At 49.5% G+C, this 22966-nt stretch overlaps 1 protein-coding gene across 9 annotated transcripts in view; it reads right to left on the bottom strand.

Annotated features, from left to right (window-relative positions):
* Positions 1-22966, bottom strand: part of EPHA5 (EPH receptor A5) — a 218403-nt gene that overhangs the window by 155981 nt on the left and 39456 nt on the right. For all 9 annotated transcript variants that reach the window (XM_054164860.1, XM_054164854.1, XM_054164841.1 and 6 more), the window contains exon 3: positions 17038-17701. In XM_054164860.1, coding sequence (XP_054020835.1) covers positions 17038-17701 — 664 coding nt within the window. The remainder of the gene's footprint in view (positions 1-17037; positions 17702-22966) is intronic.

The raw sequence follows: 22966 nt of genomic DNA on the forward strand, positions 1-22966 counted from the left end.
ATCTGGGCTGAACAGCCCCAACTCTCTCAGCTTGTCTCCATAGCAGAGGTGCTCCAGCCCTTGGATCATCTTTTGTGGTCCTTCTCTGGACCTGCCTCAACAGGTCCATGTCCTTCTTGTATTGAGGGCCCCAAAGCTGCACAAAGCACTGCAGATGAGTTCTCACCAGAGCAGAGAGGCAAAATCAGCTCTCTGGATCTGCTGGCCACACTGCTTTTGATGCAGCCCAGAGGGCAGTGAAAGGCCTGGCAGAGCTCTTTCAGACTCACCTTTTCAGGCAGGCAGTGCGGCAGAGAGCGATCACTGCAGCTCTCCCGGCTTTCCAGGTGCTGCTCTGAAAGCTGTAGGCACCTGCAGCACTGTAATCTCAGGGTATGGGAGTGATTCAACCTCCTGCATGCTGAACAAGGAAGGCAGCAGCATCTCAGAGGTGAAAGGGCCTTGCCTTTAGAGAAAAGGAGGGTCAGAGAATCAGTCTTCTCTAGTGGACTCATTACCAGCTGAGAACACAGGAGTGCTGGTGTCTTGAAAAAGGCCAAACTCTCTGCACCACAAACAGGCTCTACAAGGTAAAGCCACCACTCTCTGGACCTTGTGCAAACTGGTCAGTCAGCATCTCCTCTGCTTGCAGCTTCAGTATTCAGGATACTCCAGAGCAAGTGGCAGGAACCCTAGGACTAGAAGGTAGCCATGGCCACCTCATATCTCACCCTTATGCTTGAAGGAGCCTTGCTAGAAAGAGCTTTCTTCAGCATCAACCTTCAGGGTGGGAATAGAGATGCCTGAGATCTATGCTGGGATGCTGTAAGCAGCCACAGGGTTATAACAGCAACATAAGGTCAGGACTTCAAGGCTGAGTGGGCTGTTGCTAAAAACTTTGGTAACTCTTCAATCCCCTGCAAGGAGACAGGAGCCAGGTGTGGGGTGGTCTCTTCTCCCTAGCTACACGTAATAGGAATAAAGGAAGTGGCCCAAAGTTGCATCAAGGGAGGTTTAGGTTGGACATTAGAAGAAACCTCTTGGCTGAAAAGGTATTCAAAGACTAGAACAGGCTGCCCAGGGAGGTGTTCAAGAAATGTGTGCACATGGCATTTTGGCACATGGTCTAACGGCCATAGTAGTGTTGGGTTGATGGTTGGACTCAATGATCTTGGAGGTCTCTTCCAACCAAAACAATTTTATGGTTCTAGGAAAATCATTTGTACCACCTATGGTCCTGGAAGCCCCTGCCCAAGCAAGACAGAAGTTAAATGTCAGAACTGGAGTCCTTTCGACACTTCAGCAGCATCAGAGGGCCCACATAATTTATGTATCACAACCATGATGTGGCAGGATGAAAAATACTACAGCAAGGATTTGTTCTTGCAAGGGAAAACATTTGCAGCAGCACACAACAGCCCCACAGAAGAAAAGCAGGATTGTTGTGATGAATAATGCATATTGCCTATGGTACTAATTAACCTTCTACTCCACCAAGATATTATGGAACAATGAGGCTAATTTGAATGTGGCCCCACACTTTTCCCAATGGCATCTGGGAAATCAATCATTGGAACACCTGAAAAATGGAATTCCTACAAAACAGAAGCCTTTACTGCACACAATGTTTTTGTTTCTCTCTGGTCACAGCCCAGGTTGGTTTTGCATCCACACACACACATGGACAGAGACTCCGCAGCCAGAAGTGCTCCTGCTTGGCTGTCCACATCTCCTCATCCATCTGCCAGCACCACTCAGGCAGTGATAACCTGCCTCCAACTAAAGCCCACAAGGTCTCTACAGGCTCTAGATGTCCTACAGACGTAACTGCAGCGCGACTGTCACAGAATCACAGAATGTTAGGGGTTGGAAGGGAACCTCTGGAGATCATTAACTCCAACCCCCCTGCCAGAGCAGGATCACCTAGGGCAGGTTACACAGGAACACATCCAGGTGGGTTTGGAATGTCTACAGAGACGCAGACTCCACCACCGCTCTGGGCAGCCCACTCCAGGGCTCCATCACCCTTAAATTAAAGAAGTTCCTCCTCATGTTCAGACAGAATTTCTGATGTTCCAGCTTGTGCCTGTTACCCCTTGTCCTGTCACTGGGCACTACTGAAAAGAGCCTGGTCCCATCCTTCTGACATCCACCCCTTAAGTATTGATCAGCATTGATGAGATCCACCCCCAGCTCTTCTCCAGACTAAAAAGCCCCATTTCTCTCAAAACCCCCTGGGTTCCTCCCCCATCAGAGTGGCAAATCATAACAAACTTGCTGAAAATCAGCACTGAAGCTTCTAAGCAAAACTTTCTGTGCCTCCACCTGAAAAGCCTGACTGTAGTTTGGGCTGCTCTTGCTTTTCATGTACAAGTCATTTTCCTGCTAGCTCAAGGTTACAGCTGGTATTAGAGTAAGCACAGATACCACATCAGATGCACTGTGCCCTTAGTTGTGTACACAAACTTAGCCACACAGGCATGGCCAAAGACACAAAAGAAGGCATCATGCACAAGCATCTTAATAAAAACCTTCAGGAAAGAAAAACATCCAAAGGTTACAGTCACAGGATTCACAGTCAGAGATCACATTGAGTTGGAAGAGACCCTCAAAGGTCATCTTGTCCAACCCCCCTACAGGCAGCAGGGACACAGCCACTAGAGCAGCCTGCCCAGGGACACAGCAAGTCTGATCTTGAATGGCTCCAGGGATGGGGCCTTAACCACATCCCTGGGCAGCCTGTTCCAGTATTTCACCACTCTCATTGTGCAGAACTTCCTCCTGATGTCCAACCTGAATCTCCCCTGCGCCAGTTTCAAAGCCATTGCCCCTCATCCTGTCACTACAAGCCCTTGTCAGAAGGCCCTACCCAGCTCTTTTGTAGTCCCCTTCAGATACTGGAAGGCAGAACTCCAGGCAGAACAGCCTCAACTCTCCCAGCCTGTCCCCAGCCCTCTGGTCATCTTTGTGTTCCCCCTCCAGATCCACTCCAGGAGGTCCATGTCTCTCTTGCGTTGGAGGCCCCAGAGCTGGACACAGCACTGCAGATGATTAAGGAATAAGTTTTCAGATCAATACTTAAAGGGTGGTTTCAGGAGGATGGGACCAGGCTTTGTTCAGTGGTGCCCAGTGACACAACAAGGGGTAACAGGCACAAGCTGGAACATCAGAAGTTCCATCTGAACATGAAGAAGAACTTCTTTAATTTAAGGGTGATGGATCACTGGAGCAGGCTGTGCAAAGAGGTGGTGGAGTCTCCATCTCTGGAGACATTCAAAACCCACCTGGGTGTGTGGTCTTCTTTACGTGAATCTGGCTTGTCAGGAGCGTTGGACTAAATGATGTCCAGAGGTCCCTTCCAACCCTACCACTGTGATTCTGTGGTGTGGCAGAAGGCACTGTCGCCCCATTTACCCCTGCACTTTGCAGACACCATCTCCGAGGCAGTGCGTGACTGGCGGCCTTCCCCATCAGGGTGACAGAGCTGCTGTCAATGCCATCAGCCATGCTCAGAGCTCACTCAATAACAGACTCACACAATCATTGCGCTTGTCCCCAGGCACCACATTTCCAGCTGGCAACCATCCCACACACCACAGAGTGAAACCCCCACGTAGCACAGCAGCAAAAACAGGCCCAGGAGATGTTTGACCTGACTGCTGAGTATTGAGTTAGTGGCGCATCGAGAAGATGAGATCCAGACCTGCTGAGGATGCCAAGTGCTGAGCACACAGCACTGCAGCAGCACCTTGAGAATGGCTTCTTAACATGCACCAAGTCCTCCAAGCAGGATCCAAGAATTGACAAGTCATTTTGAACTGTAGTAGGAGTGAGGAGTGACTGAAAACTTCTTCCCTACTCCTTGCACAAGGAGCACACTGTAGAATCATGAAACCACAGAACCCATGGGGTTGGAAAAGACCTTTAAGATCATCCTGTTCAACCCCTCACTCCAAGAAGGTCATTGAGGGACTGGAGAAGCTCCAGAGAAGGGCAACAAAGCTGAAGGGGCTGGAGAACAGGGCTGGTGAGGAGCAGCTGAGGGAACTGGGGGTTTTTAGTTTGGAGAAGAGGAGGCTGAGGGGAGACCTTATTGCTCTCTACAACTCCCTGAAAGGAGGCTGCAGTGAGCTGAGGGTTGGTCTCTTCTCCCTAGTAACAGGTGACAGAAGGAGAGTAAATGGCCTGAAGCTGTGCAGAGGAGGATTAGGTTGGAGATTAGGAAAAATTTCTCTGCTGCAAGAGTGGTCAGGCACTGGAGCAGGCTTCCCAGAGAGGTGGTGGAGTCACCATCCTTGGAGGTGTTCAAGAAACATGGACATGGCACTTGGGAACATGGTTCAGTGGCCATGGTGGTGTTAGGTTGATGGCTGGACTTGATGAACTTAGAAGTCTCTTCCAACCCAAACAATTCTGTGATTCTAGACTCTCAGGTCTGGACCAAACTAGCTTTGCACATGAGTGATGGATTAAATCTGTGGAGCCTACAGTTGCCTGAATCTGCCTGTGAGGGCCCACAGTGCTGTGACCCCAGCCATGACCACAGGCACTACCCCATCTATGCTCCCTGCTGTGGGCTCTGTCAGAGGATGCTGTGGCTGTCACCACAGCAGAGCAGGTCCTGGCTGCTGTGACACTTGATTCGTCTGGGCAGCAGCATGCCTGGAAGGTTGAGTGCCCTCTTTTAGTGGAAGTATGCAAGACAATCAAGGGCAGCTAAGCAAACGAGTTTTGACAGATTAAATCATGCTTGAACTGTGAGAGCAGAGAAAAAATCATGTAAAAGCCCTGCTAAAAATAAATAAATAAAACAACCCAAAGCAAACAGAAACCCACAAAGGCTTCACAAATAAATAAATAATGGGGGCCAGCCTCGTGCACAGGAAGGGGAGAAAAGCTTTTAGCTGAGCCTGACTGAAAACTTGGGTAGGTGTGGTGGTTTGGCTCTGGCCTGGAGGCCAGATGCCCACCAGAGCTGCTCTATCACTCCCCCTCTTTAGTGAACAGGGGAAGAAGGGAAAGAAAATATAACAGAAGCCAGGAATAAGATAGGAGCAATTTAGTAACACTAATAAGCAAACAGCAATAGACTGCACAGAAGCAAAAACCAGAGAGAGAGATGTCAGTCTCTGCTTCCTATCAGCAGGACGGTGGTCGGTCTCAGGAAGCAGGGCTCTCTAAGCTTGGTGGTTCCTTGGGAGGACAGATGCCATGGACCAATCCCCCCACTTCCCTCTTTCACTTCATTCTTGTACCTGAGCTGACGTCATATGGTCTGGAATACCTCTTTGGCCAGTCTGAGTCAGCTGGCTCAGCCATGTCCCCTCCCAAGATTTTGCCCACCCCTCAAGGTACTCTTGGGGCAGGGAAATGTTGAAAGGACACAGCCTGGATACTGGATTCAGCCGCAGCCAAAACACTGCTGTGTTATCAACTACTGCGGCAAAAACCACAGCACTAGAAAGACGCTGTGAGGAGAATTAACTCCAGCTCAGTTCAACCCAATACAGTAGGGAAGAGAGAGATCCTTTTGCAAGGCAAACATCTGCCACCTTCTGCAGAGGTCACCCAGGGAAGCAGCGGAGTCACCATCACTGCAGGGGTTTAAGAAATTCATGGACGTGGCACTTTTGGACATGGTGTAATGGCCATAGTGGTGTAGGGCTGAAGGTTGGACTTGATGGTCTTGGAGGGCTTTTCCAACCCAAACAATTCCATGCTTCTAGGTTTGTAGTCATTTCCATGCTTTTCACTTCAAGGATGAATCTCCTGCCACTCACCTGCTCTGCCACTGAGAGACCATCAATTGTTCAGGCAACAAAAGCAGTCCCCAACCCAGGTGGGACAGGAAGTGAAATCCAATTATCAGGACAGTTGCCCTTATCAGCACACAGCACTACAGCATGGTGGAGGTTGGAAGGGACATCCAAAGATCATCCAGTCTCCTCTGAAGTCCTTCAAAACCCACCTGGACATTGTGATCCTGGGCAACCAGATTTAGGGGTTTTGAAGGACTACAGAGAAAGAGACTCCATAACCTCTCTGGGCAGCCTGTTCCAGGGTTCTAGCACCCTTGAAGCAAAGAAATTTCTCCTCATGTTTAAGAGAAACCTTCTGGGTTCCGGTTTATGTCCATTGTCCTATCAATAGGCACCACTGAAAAGAGCCCAGCCCCGTTCTATTGATCCCCATTCCTTTAGACACTGATCAGCATTGACCAGATCCCCTCTCAGGACGCTCTTCTCCAAGCTAAACAGCCTCAGGATTCTCAGCCTGTCCTCCCAAGAGAGATCACACTATCACCAAGGTTGGAAGAGACCTCAAAGATCATCGAGTCCAACCTGTCTCCACAGACCTCATGACTAGACCATGGCACCAAGTACCACATCCAATCCCCTCTTGAACACCTCCAGGGATGGTGACTCCACCACCTCCCTGGGCAGCCCATTCCAATGATGAAACAACTCTCTCAGTGAAGAACTTTCTCCTCACCTTGAGCCTAAATCTTGTGCTCCTCACAATCTTTGTAGCCCTCCATTTAACTCTCTCCAGTAGTTCCCTGTCCCTCTTGAACTGGGGAGCCCAGAACTGGACACAATAGTCCAGGTGTGGCCTCACCATGGCAGAGTACAGGCAGAGGAGAACCTCCTTTGACATGCTAACCACACCAATATGCATGCAAAAGCCCTGAGCAGCATCTGCTTTGGTCCTGGAGGATCCTGTGAGTGGCTTTCCCACAACACTCTGAACCTTCAGTCAATTTTACCTCAAATTACCTCCACAGACACTTGGCTCAGGAGCTTTCCTCCTGGATAGATAATACTCAATCTGTTGTAAGTCAACCATAGCAATGAAGGAAATCCCACCAGGTCATGGGGCATCCATGGACCTTGGCAATTAACCATGGCACCTCCCTATCCTCCCAAATTCTTTCTTCCCTGCTGTGGATTTCTTCCAGTAATTAACATGCCCGATTGCCTTGGATTTACATGAATAAAAGGCTGGCTCCTGTCCCAAATCCCATCATCACTGCTGCTCCTCTAGCCAACATAGAGCCCCAGCACTGATGAAGTCCACAGCCCTGCGTCTGTCACTGCCTGCCTTGCAGTCGCTCTGCAAAGCAGCTGGGAGCTGGGAAGCTGCAGCCCACAGGCTGCTTCTACTGAATACCAAATGAGCTGGTCAGGAGCAGCTTTCCCTTTGGCTCTGCAGTAATTAAAAAGCTTCCTTTCTAGGCAGCTTTTGAAGGCTATGCTGTGACCCCTGGTCACCACTGTGATGGAATGACAGACTGGCTAACCCTGGGTAAGACCTCAAATGGCATTATTTGGGGAATTAAAAACTACAGCACAGGAAGTTCCACCTCAACATGAGGAAGAACTTCTTTACTGTAAGGGTCACAGAGCACTGTAACAGGCTGCCCAGAGGGGTTGTGGAATCTCCTTCTCTGGAGACTTTCAAGAGCCATCTGGAAGCATTCCTGTGTGACCTATGCTAGATTCTATGGTCCTGCTCTGGCAGAGGGGTTGGACTCAAAGATCTCCAGAGGTCCCTTCCAACCCCTAACATCCTCTGATCCTGTGATTGAAGCACAGCTGACCATTTCACTTGGTGGATGATAACCATGGTTCTGGTGATCAATAAAGATTATGGTGGCTCCACATACAGGCTGAAGAGCCCCAACTGTCTCAGCCTGCCTTTGCAGCAGAGGTGCACCAACCCTCTAATCATCATAGAATCATTTCATTTAGAAGAGACCTCTAGGATAGAGTCCAACCATCAACTTAAGACCACCATGGCCATTAAACCATGTCCCAGAGTGCCATGGCCACATGTTTCCTGAACACCTCCAGGGATGATGACTCATCATCTTCACACAAATTATACCATCTAACATAAATAAGGTGGAATGAGGGTTCTGACAAACAAGCTTTGGCATAGTCTGGGCAGTCAGAGAGGTTGTAGCCACCTTTCTGTTACAAATCCCCAATCAGGCACAGAACTCATGGCTTATTTGTTCCCAGGTTAGAAGAGCATCTGGACAAGCCCTTCATTGGACATGTGAGCTCATGGCCAAACTATCCAGTTCTGCAGAGGCAACAACAGGACAGAGGGAACAGCTAGGGACAGCCACATCTTAAATCAAGACAATTAAATTCACAGCAGCCCTGTACTTTAGCCTTAATATTGCTCTAGAGTCCTTAAATATTTGGAACTCCCACAATTCATAAGCATGCTGGGTCTGAGCAAGGCAGCAGCACAGGAGGCCAATGGCATGCAGAGGAGTGCCACAAAGATGATCAGGGGCTTCAGCACCTCTGCTATAAGACAGGCTCAGGAAGCTGGGGTTGCTCAGCCTGGAGAAGAGAAAGCTCCAAGAAGACCTTAAAGCAGCCTTCCAGTACCTGAAGAGAACCTACAAGAAGGCTGCAGAGGGACTGTTTCCAAAGGTCTGCAGCGATAAGATGAGGGGAAGTGGTTTGAAATGAGAGAAGAACAGATTTAGATTGGATGTTAGGAACAAGTTCTGCACCACAAGGGTGCTGGAACACTGCAACAGGTTGCCCAGGGAGGGAGCTGAGGCCCCATCCCTGGACACATTCAGGGTCAGACTCGACAAGGCTCTGAGTCCAGCCTTCAACTCAAGACCACCATGCAGATTAAACCATGTCCCAAAGTGCCATGCCCATACATACATGCCTGTACACCTCCAGGGATGGTGACTCCACCACCTCCCTGTTCCAATCCCTGACCACTCTTGCAGCAAAGGAATTTTTTCCTCAACTCCAACCTAATCCTCCCCAGATGCAATTTCAGGCCATTAGGGTTACAAATGTAGAAGGTAGTGCAGAAGGTTCCAACTCATTAGCCAAGCATGATACACTGCACACCCACAGATGCCGTGCCTCTGATCAGGAAGGCAAACACACAGCCAAGATAAAAGCAATACTGAATCAATTCTGCTGCAACACAGCTTTGATCTGTAGAAAATGCTTTCCTGCTCCTGTTAATGATTGCAGGTGCAGAACAGAACACCTCAACAGGTCCAGATCAGACAAGAGAAGCAGGGTTTTGTTTTGAAAGGAATTCTAAGATCATCTACTCCAACCACCATCTAACTGCCAAATCTCCTCCTGTCATTTGTTCCTAGGGAAAAGAGACCAACCCCCACCTCACTGCAGCCTTCTTTCAGGAAATTGTAGAGAGCAATGAGGTCTCCCCTCAGCCTCCACTTCTCCTGACTAAACAACCCCAGTTCCCTTAGCTACTCCTCACCAGCCCTGTTCTCCAGACCCTTCATCAGCTGCATTGCCCTTCTCTGGACCTGCTCCATCACCTCATAGCCTTTCTTGGAGAGAGTGGCCTAAAACTAAATCCCTGACTCAAAGTGTGGCCACACCATTGCTGATCCAGGCTAGGATGCTGCTGGCTGCCAATCAACACCCCTAGGTCTTTTTCTGCTGGGCAATTTCCAGCCACTCTGCCCCAAGCCTTAAGCATTCATGGGGTGGTTGTGACCTAGGTTCAGGACTTAGCACTTGGCCTTGTGGAATCTCGTACTGTTCACCTTGACCCATCGATCCAGCCCAGCCAGGTCCCTCTGCAGAGCCTTCCAACCCTCCAGCAGATCAACACTGACACCCATCTTATTGTCATCTGCAGACACAGTGAGGGTGACTCAATCACCTCACCCAGATCTTGGATAAAGACATTAAAGAGAACTGTTCCCAGCACTGAGCCCTGAGGAATGCCACAAGTGACCAGTCACCAACTGGATGTAACTCCACTCTCCAGCACTCTTTGGCCCCAGCCATGCTCACAGCCCTCTAGAGAACATCCCCATTTCCCCTGCAGTCCCAACTGCCTGTTGCTGAGATGCAGCATCCAGGTGCTTTTCCATACCTCTGGACAGACACCACACAACCTGCCGCCAAAAACTGCAGCTACCTCTGACACTGGCTGCTTTTGTGTCTAATTAAAATCAACCAGGCACTCCAGCTGATAATTATCTAAACACCTTCCATGCTCCACTCCCAGCCAATTTGGTTTTAATCAGCAAAATGCATGAGAAGTATGAACGATGGGCACAGATCTCCCTGGAGGGGGCAACTCTAGTTCCAAATTCAGTATTTTCCATGTACTGAATATTTCCATCAATGTTTTGCTTGCCATGTAATCACCTCCCAGTAGAACAATTAAAAAGAGATTTTTTTGTTGTTTATTAATTTATTTATATCCCTGGCTTTTTCTTGTTTTCCACTCCACCACAAAGGTAACAGCAGGCTTGCCTTATTCACCTGAGTCCTAGCTGGGAAGTCTCCCAGAAGACAAACAGGATTTAGCAGCAACTAGCATCCATAACAAGGAGTTTAGAGAGAGACTTCCCAGAAGCACAGAACAGTGGGGGTTGGAAGGGACCTCAGCTACTCCTCATCTACTCCAACCTCCCTGCCAAAGCAGGGTCACCCACAGCAGGTTGCCCAAACCTCACCTGGATTACTGCATACAACTCTGGAGCCCTCAACACAGGAAGGACTTGGACCTGATGGAGTGGGTCCAGAGGACAGCCTAAAATGATCAGAGGGCTGGAGCACCTCTGCTGTGGGGACAGGCTGAGGGAGCTGCAGGCTGCAGAAGAGAAGGCTCCAAGAAGACCATAGAGCAGCCTTCCAGTACCTGAAGGGGGCTACAAGAAGGAAGCAGAGGGACTGCTCCCAAAGGCCTGAAGTGATAGGATGGGGGACAATGGTTTGAAATGAGAGAAGAGCAGATTTAGATTGGATGTTAGGAACAAGTTCTGCACCAGGAGGGTGCTGGAACACTGCAACAGGTTGCACAGAGAGGGAGCTGAGGCTCCATGCCTGAAGGTATTCAAGATGAGGCTGGGAAAGGGTCTGAGCAACCTGATCTAGCGGAGGATGTCCCTGCTGACTGCAGAAGGGTTAGCCTAGACAACCTTTGGAGGTTCCTTCCAACCCAAACCATTCTATGATCACAATGTCCAGGCAGTTTTGGAATCTCTCCAGAGAAGAAGACTCCACAAGTTCTCTGGGCAGCACCTGAGGGGAAGAGACAGGCAAGCAAGTTGTGGATGAGACTGAAGAAAAGTTGCCCCACATCTGCACCTACATCAGATGCAAAGCCCAGAAGCACTGGATGCTTTGGAGCAAAATTCAGGCTCAAAAGAAGTATTCCATTTGCAGCAGCACAGTTCTGTTTCCTAAAAATAAAGGACCAGGGAAGGCAGATGCTGAGCTGCAGCCTCCCCACCTGAGGACAGCACAGAGTGATTTGGTCAGGATGCAAGTTTTATTTGTGGTACCAGCCCTGTGTGTCACTCAAGTCATGCCCCTGGGACAGCTGCTGTGCAGACAGAGAAGCACCATGGTCAGCAGCCCTGGCTCTGCCATCAGCATCTCTGTCAGCCCTCACTTGCCTCCCAGCCCTGCCCAGATGGTGCCTTCTCCTACTCACCAGCTGAGGAGAGTGCTACCTCTGCCTGCCTGCTCCCACACAGCTGAGAAAACCAAAAATCAACCCGAGCAATTCTCTCCAAATAGCCCTGCAAGAGCTGATCAACAAGAGGACAATCACAGCTCTGAGAAAGGGCCTTCAGCATCTGCACTGATTGCACCACTCTGGGAGGAAGATGAGAACCTCTGCTTCACCCCCATCAGACTCACAGATTGCACTGGCTTGGAAGGGACCCTCTAAGGTCATGTCCCCTGCACTCAGCAGGGACACCTCCAACTCAAGCAGGCTGTCCAAGGCCACATCAAGTTTGATTTTTAATGTCTCCAGGCACAGGGCCTCAGCCACAGCCCTTCTAAACAGTCCCTCCCCAGCTCTCCTGTAGCTCCCTTCAGGTACTGGGAAGCTGCTCTAAGGTGACCCAGGAGCCTTCTCTTCTCCACAATAAACAGCCCCAATGCTTTCAGCCTGTCTCCAGAGCAGAGGTGCAGAGTCCTCTGATCATCTTGGTGGCCTCCTCTGGACCCTCTACAGCAGGTCCATGACCCTCTTATATTGAAGGCTGCAGAGCTGGACACAGCACTGCAGGTGAAGTCTCACCAGAGCAGAGGTAGAATCACCTCTCTCCACCTCTGGCTACACTGCTTTGGGTACAGCCCAGGCTGCTGTTGGCCTTCTGGGGTGTAAGTGCCCATTGCTGGCTCATGTGCAGCTTCTCACTCACCAGCACCTCCATGTCCCTCTCTGCAGGGCAGCTCTCAATCTCATCATCCCCCAGCCTGGACCGATATTAAAAAGTCACTCCAACCTAGGTGCAGGACCTTGCATTTTGCCTCATGAGATTCTCCTCAGCCCAGCTCTCCACCACCTGCCCAAGTCCCCCTGGGTGGCCCCACCCCATCCATCAGCCTTATCAACCACACCACTCAGCCAGAACAAAATCACCCCAAGAACTGCTTTGGCATCTGAACTTCTGTTCTATGTCAGCTGACCTGTGTCAATCAGTTTTCATTCCATCCAGAATAAAAGTGGATGTGTGGACATGGCACTTGGGTTCATGGTGTAATGGCCATGGTGGTGTTGGGTTGATGGCTGGACTCGATGGTCTTATGTTCCAACCCAAACAATTCCATGATTCTTTAAGCAGAATAAATAACATGAGGAACTCTATGTGCTGGTAGATGCTCTGTGTTTTTCTTTCCTGGACTGCCTGACTGGTGTTTGGGAAAGGCTCTCCCTGCTCCTGGCTGACACAATGATGGTCTCAGCACTCTGTGGTTGTAGCTCCGACAAACACCTAAATAACTTCTGACCTTTGCTTTGTAAATCACTTGGGTGCAGCTCACCAGCAGCCTCCCTGTTTGCTTCTGCTTAGGCAGAAGCAGCTTATTAGTGACTGTGCTTTGGGGAACACTCAGGCCTGACTTTGTTTATTCAAATTTCTCCCTCAAAGATGACATTTTCCAAGCTCCAGTGTCGCATCTGGACAGAGCCAGGCTACACTCTCTTATTAGAGATGAGGTAAATCCCAGTTACCCTCACAAATATGTGCACCACTGAAATCCCTTTTGCCTACAAATCATTAATTGGCACTGATGTTCTGAATTCATCATCTTGTCAGCAGGGTTCCTGTTTGAAGAAGGCACTGACAGACACAGCTGAGCAATTCCTCTCGCTGGGGACAGTGAGGTTGTAAATATGACATGGTCTGATCTCCCTGTACAATGTGTTGGCTGTACAGACAGCAAGGAAGTGCTGTTAAGAACCCAAACTACATGGATTTTTACAAGATCTTGCACCTGGGTTGGGGCAATCCCAAGCACAAATCCAGGCTGGGTGAGGAGTGGCTCAAGAGAAGCCTGGAGGAGAAAGACTTGGGGGTGTCAGCTGATGAGCCAGCAATGGTCACTGGCAGAAGGCAGCTGTGTGCTGGGCTGCATCCAAAGCAGTGAGAGTATCAGAACAGGGAGGAGATTCTGCCTCTCTGCACTGCTGAGACCCCACCTGCAGCACTACAGTTCTGATGCCCCCAGCACAAGAAGGACATGGAGCTGCTGGGGGGAGTGCAGAGGAGGCCACAAAGATGATCAGGGGGCAGGAGAACCCCCGCTATGGGGACAGGCTGAGAGAGTTGGGGCTGTTCAGCCTGGAGAAGATAAGAGCAGCAACACAGTACCTGAAAGGGGCTACAGGAGAGCTGAGGAGGGGCTTTTGACAAGGGCTTGAAGTGATAAAACAAGGGGGCATGGCTTTGAGCTGGAAATTAGAATATTGAGTCTGGAGATTAGGAAGAAATTCTTTCCAGTGAAGGTGGTGAGACACTGGAACAGGTTGGCCAGGGAGGTTGTGGATGCCTCCTTCCTGGTGATGTTCAAGGCCAGGCTGGATGAGGCCTTGAGCAACCTGGTCTAGTGGGAGGTGTCTCTGCCCATGGCAGTGGGGTTGGAACTGCATGATCCTTGAGGTCATTTCCAACCCAAACCATCCTATGAGTCTCTTTTGGCAGCATGGCCTATTTCCCACAAGTGCCCTGGGACATCTGAAGAGGTAAATCATGGCTCTTTGGGGATGTTGTAGTGAAGGAGCAGTGTCAGGGTTCATTATTCCCAACAATCAGTTGCTGTGCCAGGTAATAAGAGAAATAGGAGGAGCTGCTCTGTGAATTTTTACACTACCTTCTGGAGCTGTGACTTGGTGCCACTAAAGAGCTGATGGTTATTTGCTTTGGTTCAGCTGGTGCTGTCTCAATGGCTGCTTGAGGAAAATGCCTGGTTTCAAGTACCCTTGTCATGGTGGGTCTCCTCCTTGTCAGGCAGAATTCAGCTAGAGATGAGGGCCAGAGATAAAATCCTATGAAACTTGATGTAGCACCACTAAAGTTTCTGTCATTACCAGTTAAGAATTTTGACCAAACAACTTCTTCTGTGCCTCTGTCTGTGGCCCTGCACTGCCTGAGGCTGGGTCTCTGTAGCTTCAGTTGGGTTTGCTTGCCTTATAGAGCAGGGCTCATCAGCAAGCTGCTGCTGCAAATTAATAAAGCTACTGTGAAAAGGCCACCTCCTGGTACTTCTTTTTGTATACACAGAATTGTTTGGACTGGAAAAGCTCTTTCCGATCATCCAGGCCAACTGTTCTCTAGCTCTAGCAAGGGTGGGGCTTGGTTGAAGGCCAGGCTGGATGAGGCCTTGGGCAACCAAGTCTAGTTGAGAGGGGTCCCTGCCATAGCAGGGTGGTTGGAGTAGAGGATCTCTATGGTGCCTTCCAACCTGAGCCATCTTTGAATTTATGATCTGACCCACACTTATCTGGGACAGCCTGGATTTCCTGAACTTTGGCTAGTGTTAGCTCCCCTTGTGCATTATCAAACACTAAATCATAGAATCACAGAATCCTAAAGAGTTAGGTTGAAAGGGACCTCTAAAGGTCATCTAGTCCAACCCCTCTGCACTCAGCAGGGACATCCTCCAATAGATCAGGCTGCTCAGTCTTGTGCAGCCTGACCTTGAATATGTCCAAGGATAGGGTCTCAATTCCCTCCCTGGGCAACCTGTTGCAGCGTTCCAGCACCCTCATGGTACAGAGTATGTTCCTAGCATCCAACTCGTCCTGCTCCAAAATAGGAGCAGTATCTTTATTGGCACAGGAAAAGTAAAGCAAAGGTGGCTTTTTGCTACACCTTCAGGTGAAGGAGACTCCTGATCAGGAAGCACACCCCACAAGCTGTTCCTCCAAAAATAACCATCCCCTGTGTTTCTCTCCAAGTCAACCCTTGAAGTGTGTTATCCTCAGGGGCACAGTGTGTGAATAAGGACTAAAGGATCAAGGCAACAGTTTGCTCTGGAGGTACAATGTGCTCTGCTCTGCACTAACACTGCAAACACCACTCAGGAGGGTCTACAGCCAGGTGAACAGAAAAAGCAACCCTGAGTGTACTGCTTCGTTCAAATATTTCCCTTCAGTTTTCCCTTCCTGTTTATTTTTAATTTTAAATGTCCAAACACATTTTAAGATGAACCTTTCACGACAGGAGGGCAACATTTATAAGCAAGCATGTAATAAATTAAGTGATAAAATGAGATAGGATCACAGAATCCCTGTGGTTGGAACAGACCTCGAAGACTGTGTCCAACCACTCCTTAACTCATGCTAAACCATGGCCCTCAGCACCACATCTCTGCCCCTTTGAAACACCTCCAGGGATGGGGATTCAACCACCTTTTGGGCATCCTGTTCCAGACTTTGAGAACCCTTTCAGTTGCTTCTCATATCCAACCTAAACCTCTCCTGGTGCAAGCTGAGATCATTTCCTCTCCTCCTATCACTTCATACTAAGGAGAAGAGACCAAACCCCACCTAACTCCAACCTCCTTTCAGGGAGCTGTAGAGAACAATGAGGTCTCCCCTCAGCCTCCTCTTCCCCAGACTATACACCCCTCATTCCCTCAGCTGCTCCACACCAGACCTGCTCTCCAGACCTTTCACCAGCTTTGTTGCCCTTCTCTGGACCAGCTCCAGCACCTTAATGTCCTTCTCAGAGTGTGGGGCCCAAAACTGAACCCAGGACTGAAGGTGTGGCTTCACCAGTGCTGAGTACAGGGGGACAATTCCTGCCCTGGTCCTGCTGGCCACACCATTGCTGATCAAGGTCAGGATGCTGGTGGCCTTCTTGGCCACCTGGGCACACTGTGGCTCATCTTCAGCCAACTGTTAATCAACACCCCCAAATCCTTCTCTACTGGGCAATTTTCAGTCACTCTGCCTCAAGCTTGCAGTGTTCATGGGGTTGTTATGACCCTGATTATCCACCCTTAGAGGATCTTGTGCTTCTTTGAAAGTCTTCCTTTCCCAGTTCTGGGCTTTACATACCACAGCTCTCCTGCTCAAAGTCCCTGATGGTTCAGGAGACCTGTGTTAAGTAGCAACTCAGGAACCTTGGCCAGCTACTTGTGTGAAAACCTCAGCATACATGGAAGCATTTTTATCAGCAGGGATTTAGGCTTAACTCTGAACAGCTGAGCAGCTTTGAATTCAATTATTTACCAGAGAGGAAAATCAATCACCTCACACCACAGCAAATCCTCATTCCCCCCACAGAGTGAGAAAGGGAGAAAAACAGACTCCTTTAAAAAGAAAACCAAAACACATCTTGCACAGGGAAACAGATTTCAAACATTTCATAGCACAGGGAATGGCACAGGAGAAAATCAAGCTGAAGTAACAGAGCTTCTATAATTCCTAAGGAACCCCAATATTGAGGCAAAATAATACAAGGATTTAAATAGCCCCTAAGATTGCAACTGCCTCCTGAACTCAACAGCACAGTGCTCCGCAGGGAACAGGGACATGCCACATTCTCCTCCTCCACAGCCCGGCACGCACCAGAAAGACCTCTACAGAGGCATCAAGTCCCACCACATCCAGCCAGGGCCTCTGTCTTCATCCTGGCACAGCCAAAGGACCTCAGTGGAAGTGAGGAGCCAGCCCATCACCGCCCACTCAAGCAGGCACCGATGCCACGGGAGCGCAGAAAGCCAAGGCGGCGCACAGCGCCGGGCAGCCCCCGGGGCAGCCCCTGCAGGCCCTTACCGTGGCAGGTGTTGTTCTTCTCCTCGTAGCCCGCCTTGCACAGGCACTTCCCGATGGGCACCAGCCACTCCCCCTCAGCACTGCAGTGCATCCTGGGGGCCTCCTCAGTCACTGAGTGGTCAACGCAGACCCCGGCCACCTCCAGCAGCTGCGAGGAGTCGGCTCCCGTGATGGTGTCGGGGAAGCGAGCCAGGTTGCGGACCACCGAGGGGCACTTCTTGTAGTACACTCGCACGGAGACCAGGGCGATGCAGGCCCCCACGTCCTGGAAAGCCAGGTAAAAGCCCTTCTTGCTCAGGGGCCCAACGTCTCTCACCTCCGTGTTCAACTTCATAACTCTGTCACCAAGGTCCAGCTCGGTGAAGCTCTCGTCGGCGGCGATGGTGTCGATCTTGATGTACTGGTTTTCTCTGATCTTCCTCCCGTCCTCGTCGTCTGACTCAAAGTAATACATGTTGAAAGTCTCCTTGCACGTCCCAAGTCCTCCTGGAAGGCTGTTACAGTCCCTCAGGGTGAATTTGAGCTCGATGAAGATGCGGGATGCCCCTTCATTAGAGATCCAGCTGGTCAGAAGCCAGTTGTTCTGATTCTGTTCCATCACCTTGCACACTTGGTAGGTGTGTATGGGAGCGTAGTTCTCATCCACCTCACCGATCTCTTCCCACTGTGGGGAAAAAGGGAAATGTGTTAAAGTCACAGCTCCCACAAAATCTCAGCTTTCCCATCTAAGAGGGCCTTGAGCTTCAGAAAGACTGACATAGAATGGGGAAAATAAATAATCCCAGCATGGTAGTGGTTGGAAAGGACTTCTGGAGAACATCAAGTCCAATCCCCCTGCCAGATTCACCTAAAGAAAGTCACACAGGAACACATCCAGGTGGGTTTTGAATGTCTCTGTAGATGGAGACTACACCACTTCTCTGGTCAGACTGCTCCAGGACTCCAGTACCCTTAAATTAAAGAAGTTCCTCCTCATCTTTAGACGGAACTTCTGATGTTCAAATTTGTGCCTGTTAACCCCTGTCCTGTCACTGGGCACCACTGAACAAAGCCTGGTCCCACCCTCCTGACACCCACCCTTCTAATTACTGATCAGCATTGATGAGATCTCCCCTCAGGTTGCTCTTCTCCAGAGGAAACCACCTCAATTCTTTCAGTCTTTCCTCAAGACAGCAATGTTCCAGACCCCTCATCATCTTTGCGGCCCTTTGCTTCTCCAGTAAGTCCAGAACTGGAGCCCAGAATAGGACACAACACTCCAGCTGTGGCCTCACCAAGCCAGAGTAGAGAGGAAGGAGAATCTCCCTTGACCTGCGGCCCACATTGCTCTTGATGCACCCCAGGATGCCATTGGCCTTCTCGGCCACAAGGGCACATTGCTGGCTCACGGTCAGTCTGCTGTCCATCAGCACACCCAGGTCCTTATCCCCATTCTCTTCAGACAAAGCTGCCTCTCCCCAGAGACTTCAGGCAGCTGCCCCCTTCTGCTTTTACATCCCTCCCCAAGCAGGGGATGGGAGCATGAGTCAACACACCTTCTGCCTGGTCCCACTAGAGACATCAGACAAGGATGCCACAGAATGGTAGGGGCTGGAAAGGACCTCTGGAGAACACCGAGTCCAACCTCCAAGCTAAAGCAGGGTCATGTTGACCAAAAAAGGAATACAGAGTACAGGATGGAAGGCAGCACCTGATGGTTACTGGAAAAGAAAACTCACCAGCTTAAAGAGACAGCACCCAGCTGAAAATACGGGCATGGGAAAAACCAAGTACAAGCAAAATCTGTGCAATGTCAGAATGCCTCTCTGCAGCACCCCATTTCTTAGGTATAAATCAACCCCATCTGCAGGATTAAAACAAAAATGCAGGTGTTGATTTGCGCTAAATGCTCTCCCTCTGTCTTTTAGAGCCCTAAGAAGAGAAACACAAATGCATTCCAATGGCCTGGTGTTAAATTATTTATAGGAGACCTATTTCTGAATCAGGGATTTCCAGCAAACTGCTGCTGGTGAGTTAACAGAAGCTAAAGGTTGCACTCAGCTCCATCAATAGGAAGCATGCAATTCATGCAGGCTGGCTGCCTAGAGAGAGGCCCAAGATCTCACACATCTAACTACAACTCCAAGAGCTCAAAAAGCACTCAGTGGAGTGGCCTTGGGTTAAATGGACAATTTTAAACCACATTCACCAGCTGTCTTGATACTCAGCCTTCTTTCTAATCCCCAGGATTCCAGGACTGCAATTTGCTACCACAGCACAGCGCACACACACAAAAAAGCTGCTGCTCCACAAAAACAAATACTGACAGCAGGGATGAGCATTTCAAAGCTTTTGTTTATTTGGTTTGCAGGAAGCATTCTTTTTTTCTTTTTTTTTTTAGCAAGGAGAATTTCTGTTACTGGTTTTCAGTAACTCAGTTCAACTCTTTAGTGTCTGCAAAAGAAGGTGTGGAAATTTCAAGCCTCTTTCATAGAAACATTGAATTGTTTTGGTTGGAAAAGCCCCTAAGATCATCAAGTCCAAGCATCAACCCAACACCACCATGGCCATTAAACCATGTCCCCAAGTACTGTGTCACAGAACCACATAATTGCTCATCCCACACAACCTGGCACTGCTGAAGGCAAAATTATGCTGTTAGCAAAATACTAGGAGTCTTAAAGGGCAAAAGGGAGCTTAAGATTTACCTGGAGCCTTCCCAGCTGGACTCCTTCCCTCCTCGGACCACAGAATCATAGACTCGTTTAGGTTGGCAAAGCCCTTCAAGATCATCCAGTCCAACCATTCTCTAGCTCTGCCAAGACTGCTGCTAACCCAAGGCCCTGAGCACCACACCTCTGCCTCTTGGAAACAACTCTAGGGATGGGGATTCAATCACCTCCCTGGGCAGCCTGTGTCAGGCTTTGAGAACCCTTTCAGTCAAGAAGTTGCCTCTAAAATCCAACCTAAACCTCCCCTGGTGCAACTTGAGGTCTCCTTCGATGCCTTGATCCTAGGGAGAAGAGACCACCCCCCACTGCACTGTAACCTCCTTTCAGGGAGTTGTAGAGAGCAACATCTCTGTGTCATGCAACCTGCTGCTGTTCCCACCACTCATTTCACAGACTGCCTGGGTACAAGAAGCCTCCATCCTTTCCTATTTAATTTTCCACCCCACCACATGGAGCTCAGCATCATGTGCAAATTAATTCTGGTATCTGCTGGCACAAAAAAGCAATATTGAGAATGCATTTATGCATTTTCACCTTTTTTCTTTTTTTTTTTTCCCCTTTTGGGCACAGATCCCAGGCTTTGAATGAGTGAAAGCATCTGAGATACCCCACATAGAATGGTTTATGCTGGAAAAGACCTTTAAGATCAAAGTCTAATCCAGCACTGACAAGTCCACCTTTGCACAACCCCCAACTGGTTCCAACCTCCTTTTAGGGAGTTGTAGGTCTCCCCTCAGCCTCCTCCTCTCCAGTCTAAATAACCCCAGTTTCCTTGGTGACTCCTCAGAGGACCTGTTCTCAAGACCCTTCACCATCTTTGTTGAACCTTCTCTGGATATGCTCCAGCCCCTCTAGGTCCTTCATGTAGTGAGGGGCCCAAAACTGATTCCAGCATTGAAAGCCTGGCCCACAGCCAGCAGAGGGTAATCTTACCCCCAAAACCTGCTGCTAAACCCAGCAAGAGCACAAAGTGCAGCAGAGAGCTCACCATGGGATTATGCAATCCCCAATCCAAGTCAGAAGAGGAGCCCTGCTGCCCTTCCAGAAGGACAGCCCAGCCCAGGATCCAGCTCTCTGCCATTTCTCCTGTCTTCCATCCCAGGAAGATTTGGGCAGTCTCTTTGATTTCCTTATATGCAGCTGGTGTTAAGACCTGGCTGCCAATCAGTGGCCTCCAGCCCCCTCCCATACACACGCTCCCTAACGCTCCTCAGCTTCATCTGGCAGCCTGCTTCTCCCATTCCCTTTGCTGCTCTGCTCCCATCACAAAGCCCAAAATCTTGGTTGTTTTCTTTTTTTAGCTGCCTGCTGGCTTTCCACCTGCTCTCCTATCACAGAACTAATGCAAATAATAAGCAGGCTCTCCTCTGCACTGTCTCAGTGACTTCAGCGAGGTCACCTAAGGCTACATCTCCAGTGAAAGCCAGGCAGAGCACTAAGCATTCCTTTTTTTGCCTCTGCACTGCAGAGGGTTTTGCAGGGCTGTGCCTGCTGTAAAATAGGCTGTATCACCATCTCGCCTCTTCCATCCACCACTCACAGACAGGCCAGTCCCGAAATTCAGCTCCTTCAAAGCCTGCCAAGTTTTATCAACACCTCCTGCCATGTACAGCATGGCTCAGACATTCAGCTCCAGAGCTGTGTGACTAAAGGACAATCTTTCCTTTGCCTAGGGGTGGTTCAGTCTTCAATAAAAGAAGTTTTGGATTATAGAATTGTTTCTGTTGGAAAAGATCTTTTAGATCATAAAGTCCAGCCATTCTCCAGCTCTACTAAGTTGGGTAGTTTGGTAGACAAGGAGTTGGATATGAGCCAGCAATGGGCACTTGAACCCCAGAAGGCCAATGGCATCCTGGGCTGCATCAAAAGCAGCATGACCAGCAGAGGAAAGAGGCAATTCTGCCTCTCTGCTCTGATAAGATCTCACCTACAGTGCTACATCCAGCTCAGGGGCCCCAGCACAAGAGAGACATGGACCTGATGGAGCGGGTCCAGAAGAGCCCACAAAGACGATCAGAGGGCTGCAGAACCTTTGCTATGGGGACAGACTGAAAAAAAACAGGGCTGTTGAGCATGGAGAAGAGAGACCTTAGAGCTGCATTTCAGTATTGGAAGGGGACCTACAGGAAAGCTGGGGAGGGACTGATTAGAAGGCCTGTGGTGATAAGGTGAGAGGGGATTGAAACTGAAGCAGGTAAGTTTTGTGCCAGAGGAGGTTTAGGTTGGATTTTAGAAAAAACCTCTTGACTGAAAGGGTTCTCAAAGCCTGCAACAGGTTGTTCAGGGAGGTGGATGAACACCCATCCCTGGAGGCAGAGATGTGGTGCTGCAGGCCACAGTTTAGCACCATCCTTGGTAGAGTTAGCGAATGGTTGCACTGGATGATCTTAAAGGACTTCTCCAACCAAAAGGATTCTATGAATCTATGACTTTGAGAGAGAAGAGCAATTAAAAGTTGAAGAAATAGATTTCAGTGCATGCTTCTGATGAAATATATATGAAATGTACATGACTGAATTTATTGCCTGTTCAAAGAGCTGCATGATCCAAGCTGTTGAAAAATGAAGAGACAACAGGACAAAGTCACCTCGGACCGTGCAGTGCTACACACGAAGGTGCAAAGGGAAGAGAAATGAGGATGGGACGGAAGTTTTGCTCAGACTTTGATCATTTGCATGATCAATGAAAGGTGTCAGCAGCAGAATGCAAATGGCAGGAGAACCCAGCTGGAGGTGAGCACAAGCAAATTGAAAAGGAGCAGCAGAGCCCCTCTCCAACATCTCTAATCAGAGACTGCTCTGACCACTGCACGGAGCATAGCCATGGGGTATTTGCAAACCCCTCCTGTTCCCCACAATCCTGTGGCTTTTTTGTGTGTGCAAATGTTTGAAATTCTCTGTCCATCTGCATTCACAGACTCAGAGAATGGTTTGAGTTGGAAGAGACCTCAACGGTCATCCACTTCCAACCCCACTGCCATGGCAGTGACACCTCCCACTAGACCAGGTTGCTCAAGGCCTCATCCGACCTGGCCTTGAACATCTCTAGGGAGGGGACATCCACAACCTCCCCAGGCAACTTGTTCCAGTGTCTCACCACCCTCACTCTCAAGAGTGAATCTCCCCTCTTCCAGCTCAAAACCATTGCCCCTCATCCTGTCCCTATAAGCCCTTGCCAAAGTCCCTCCCCAGCTCTCCTGTAGTCTTCTTTAGGTACTG

The sequence above is a fragment of the Dryobates pubescens genome, chromosome 1 (assembly GCF_014839835.1).
Source record: "Dryobates pubescens isolate bDryPub1 chromosome 1, bDryPub1.pri, whole genome shotgun sequence".
Classification (NCBI taxonomy): domain Eukaryota; kingdom Metazoa; phylum Chordata; class Aves; order Piciformes; family Picidae; genus Dryobates; species Dryobates pubescens.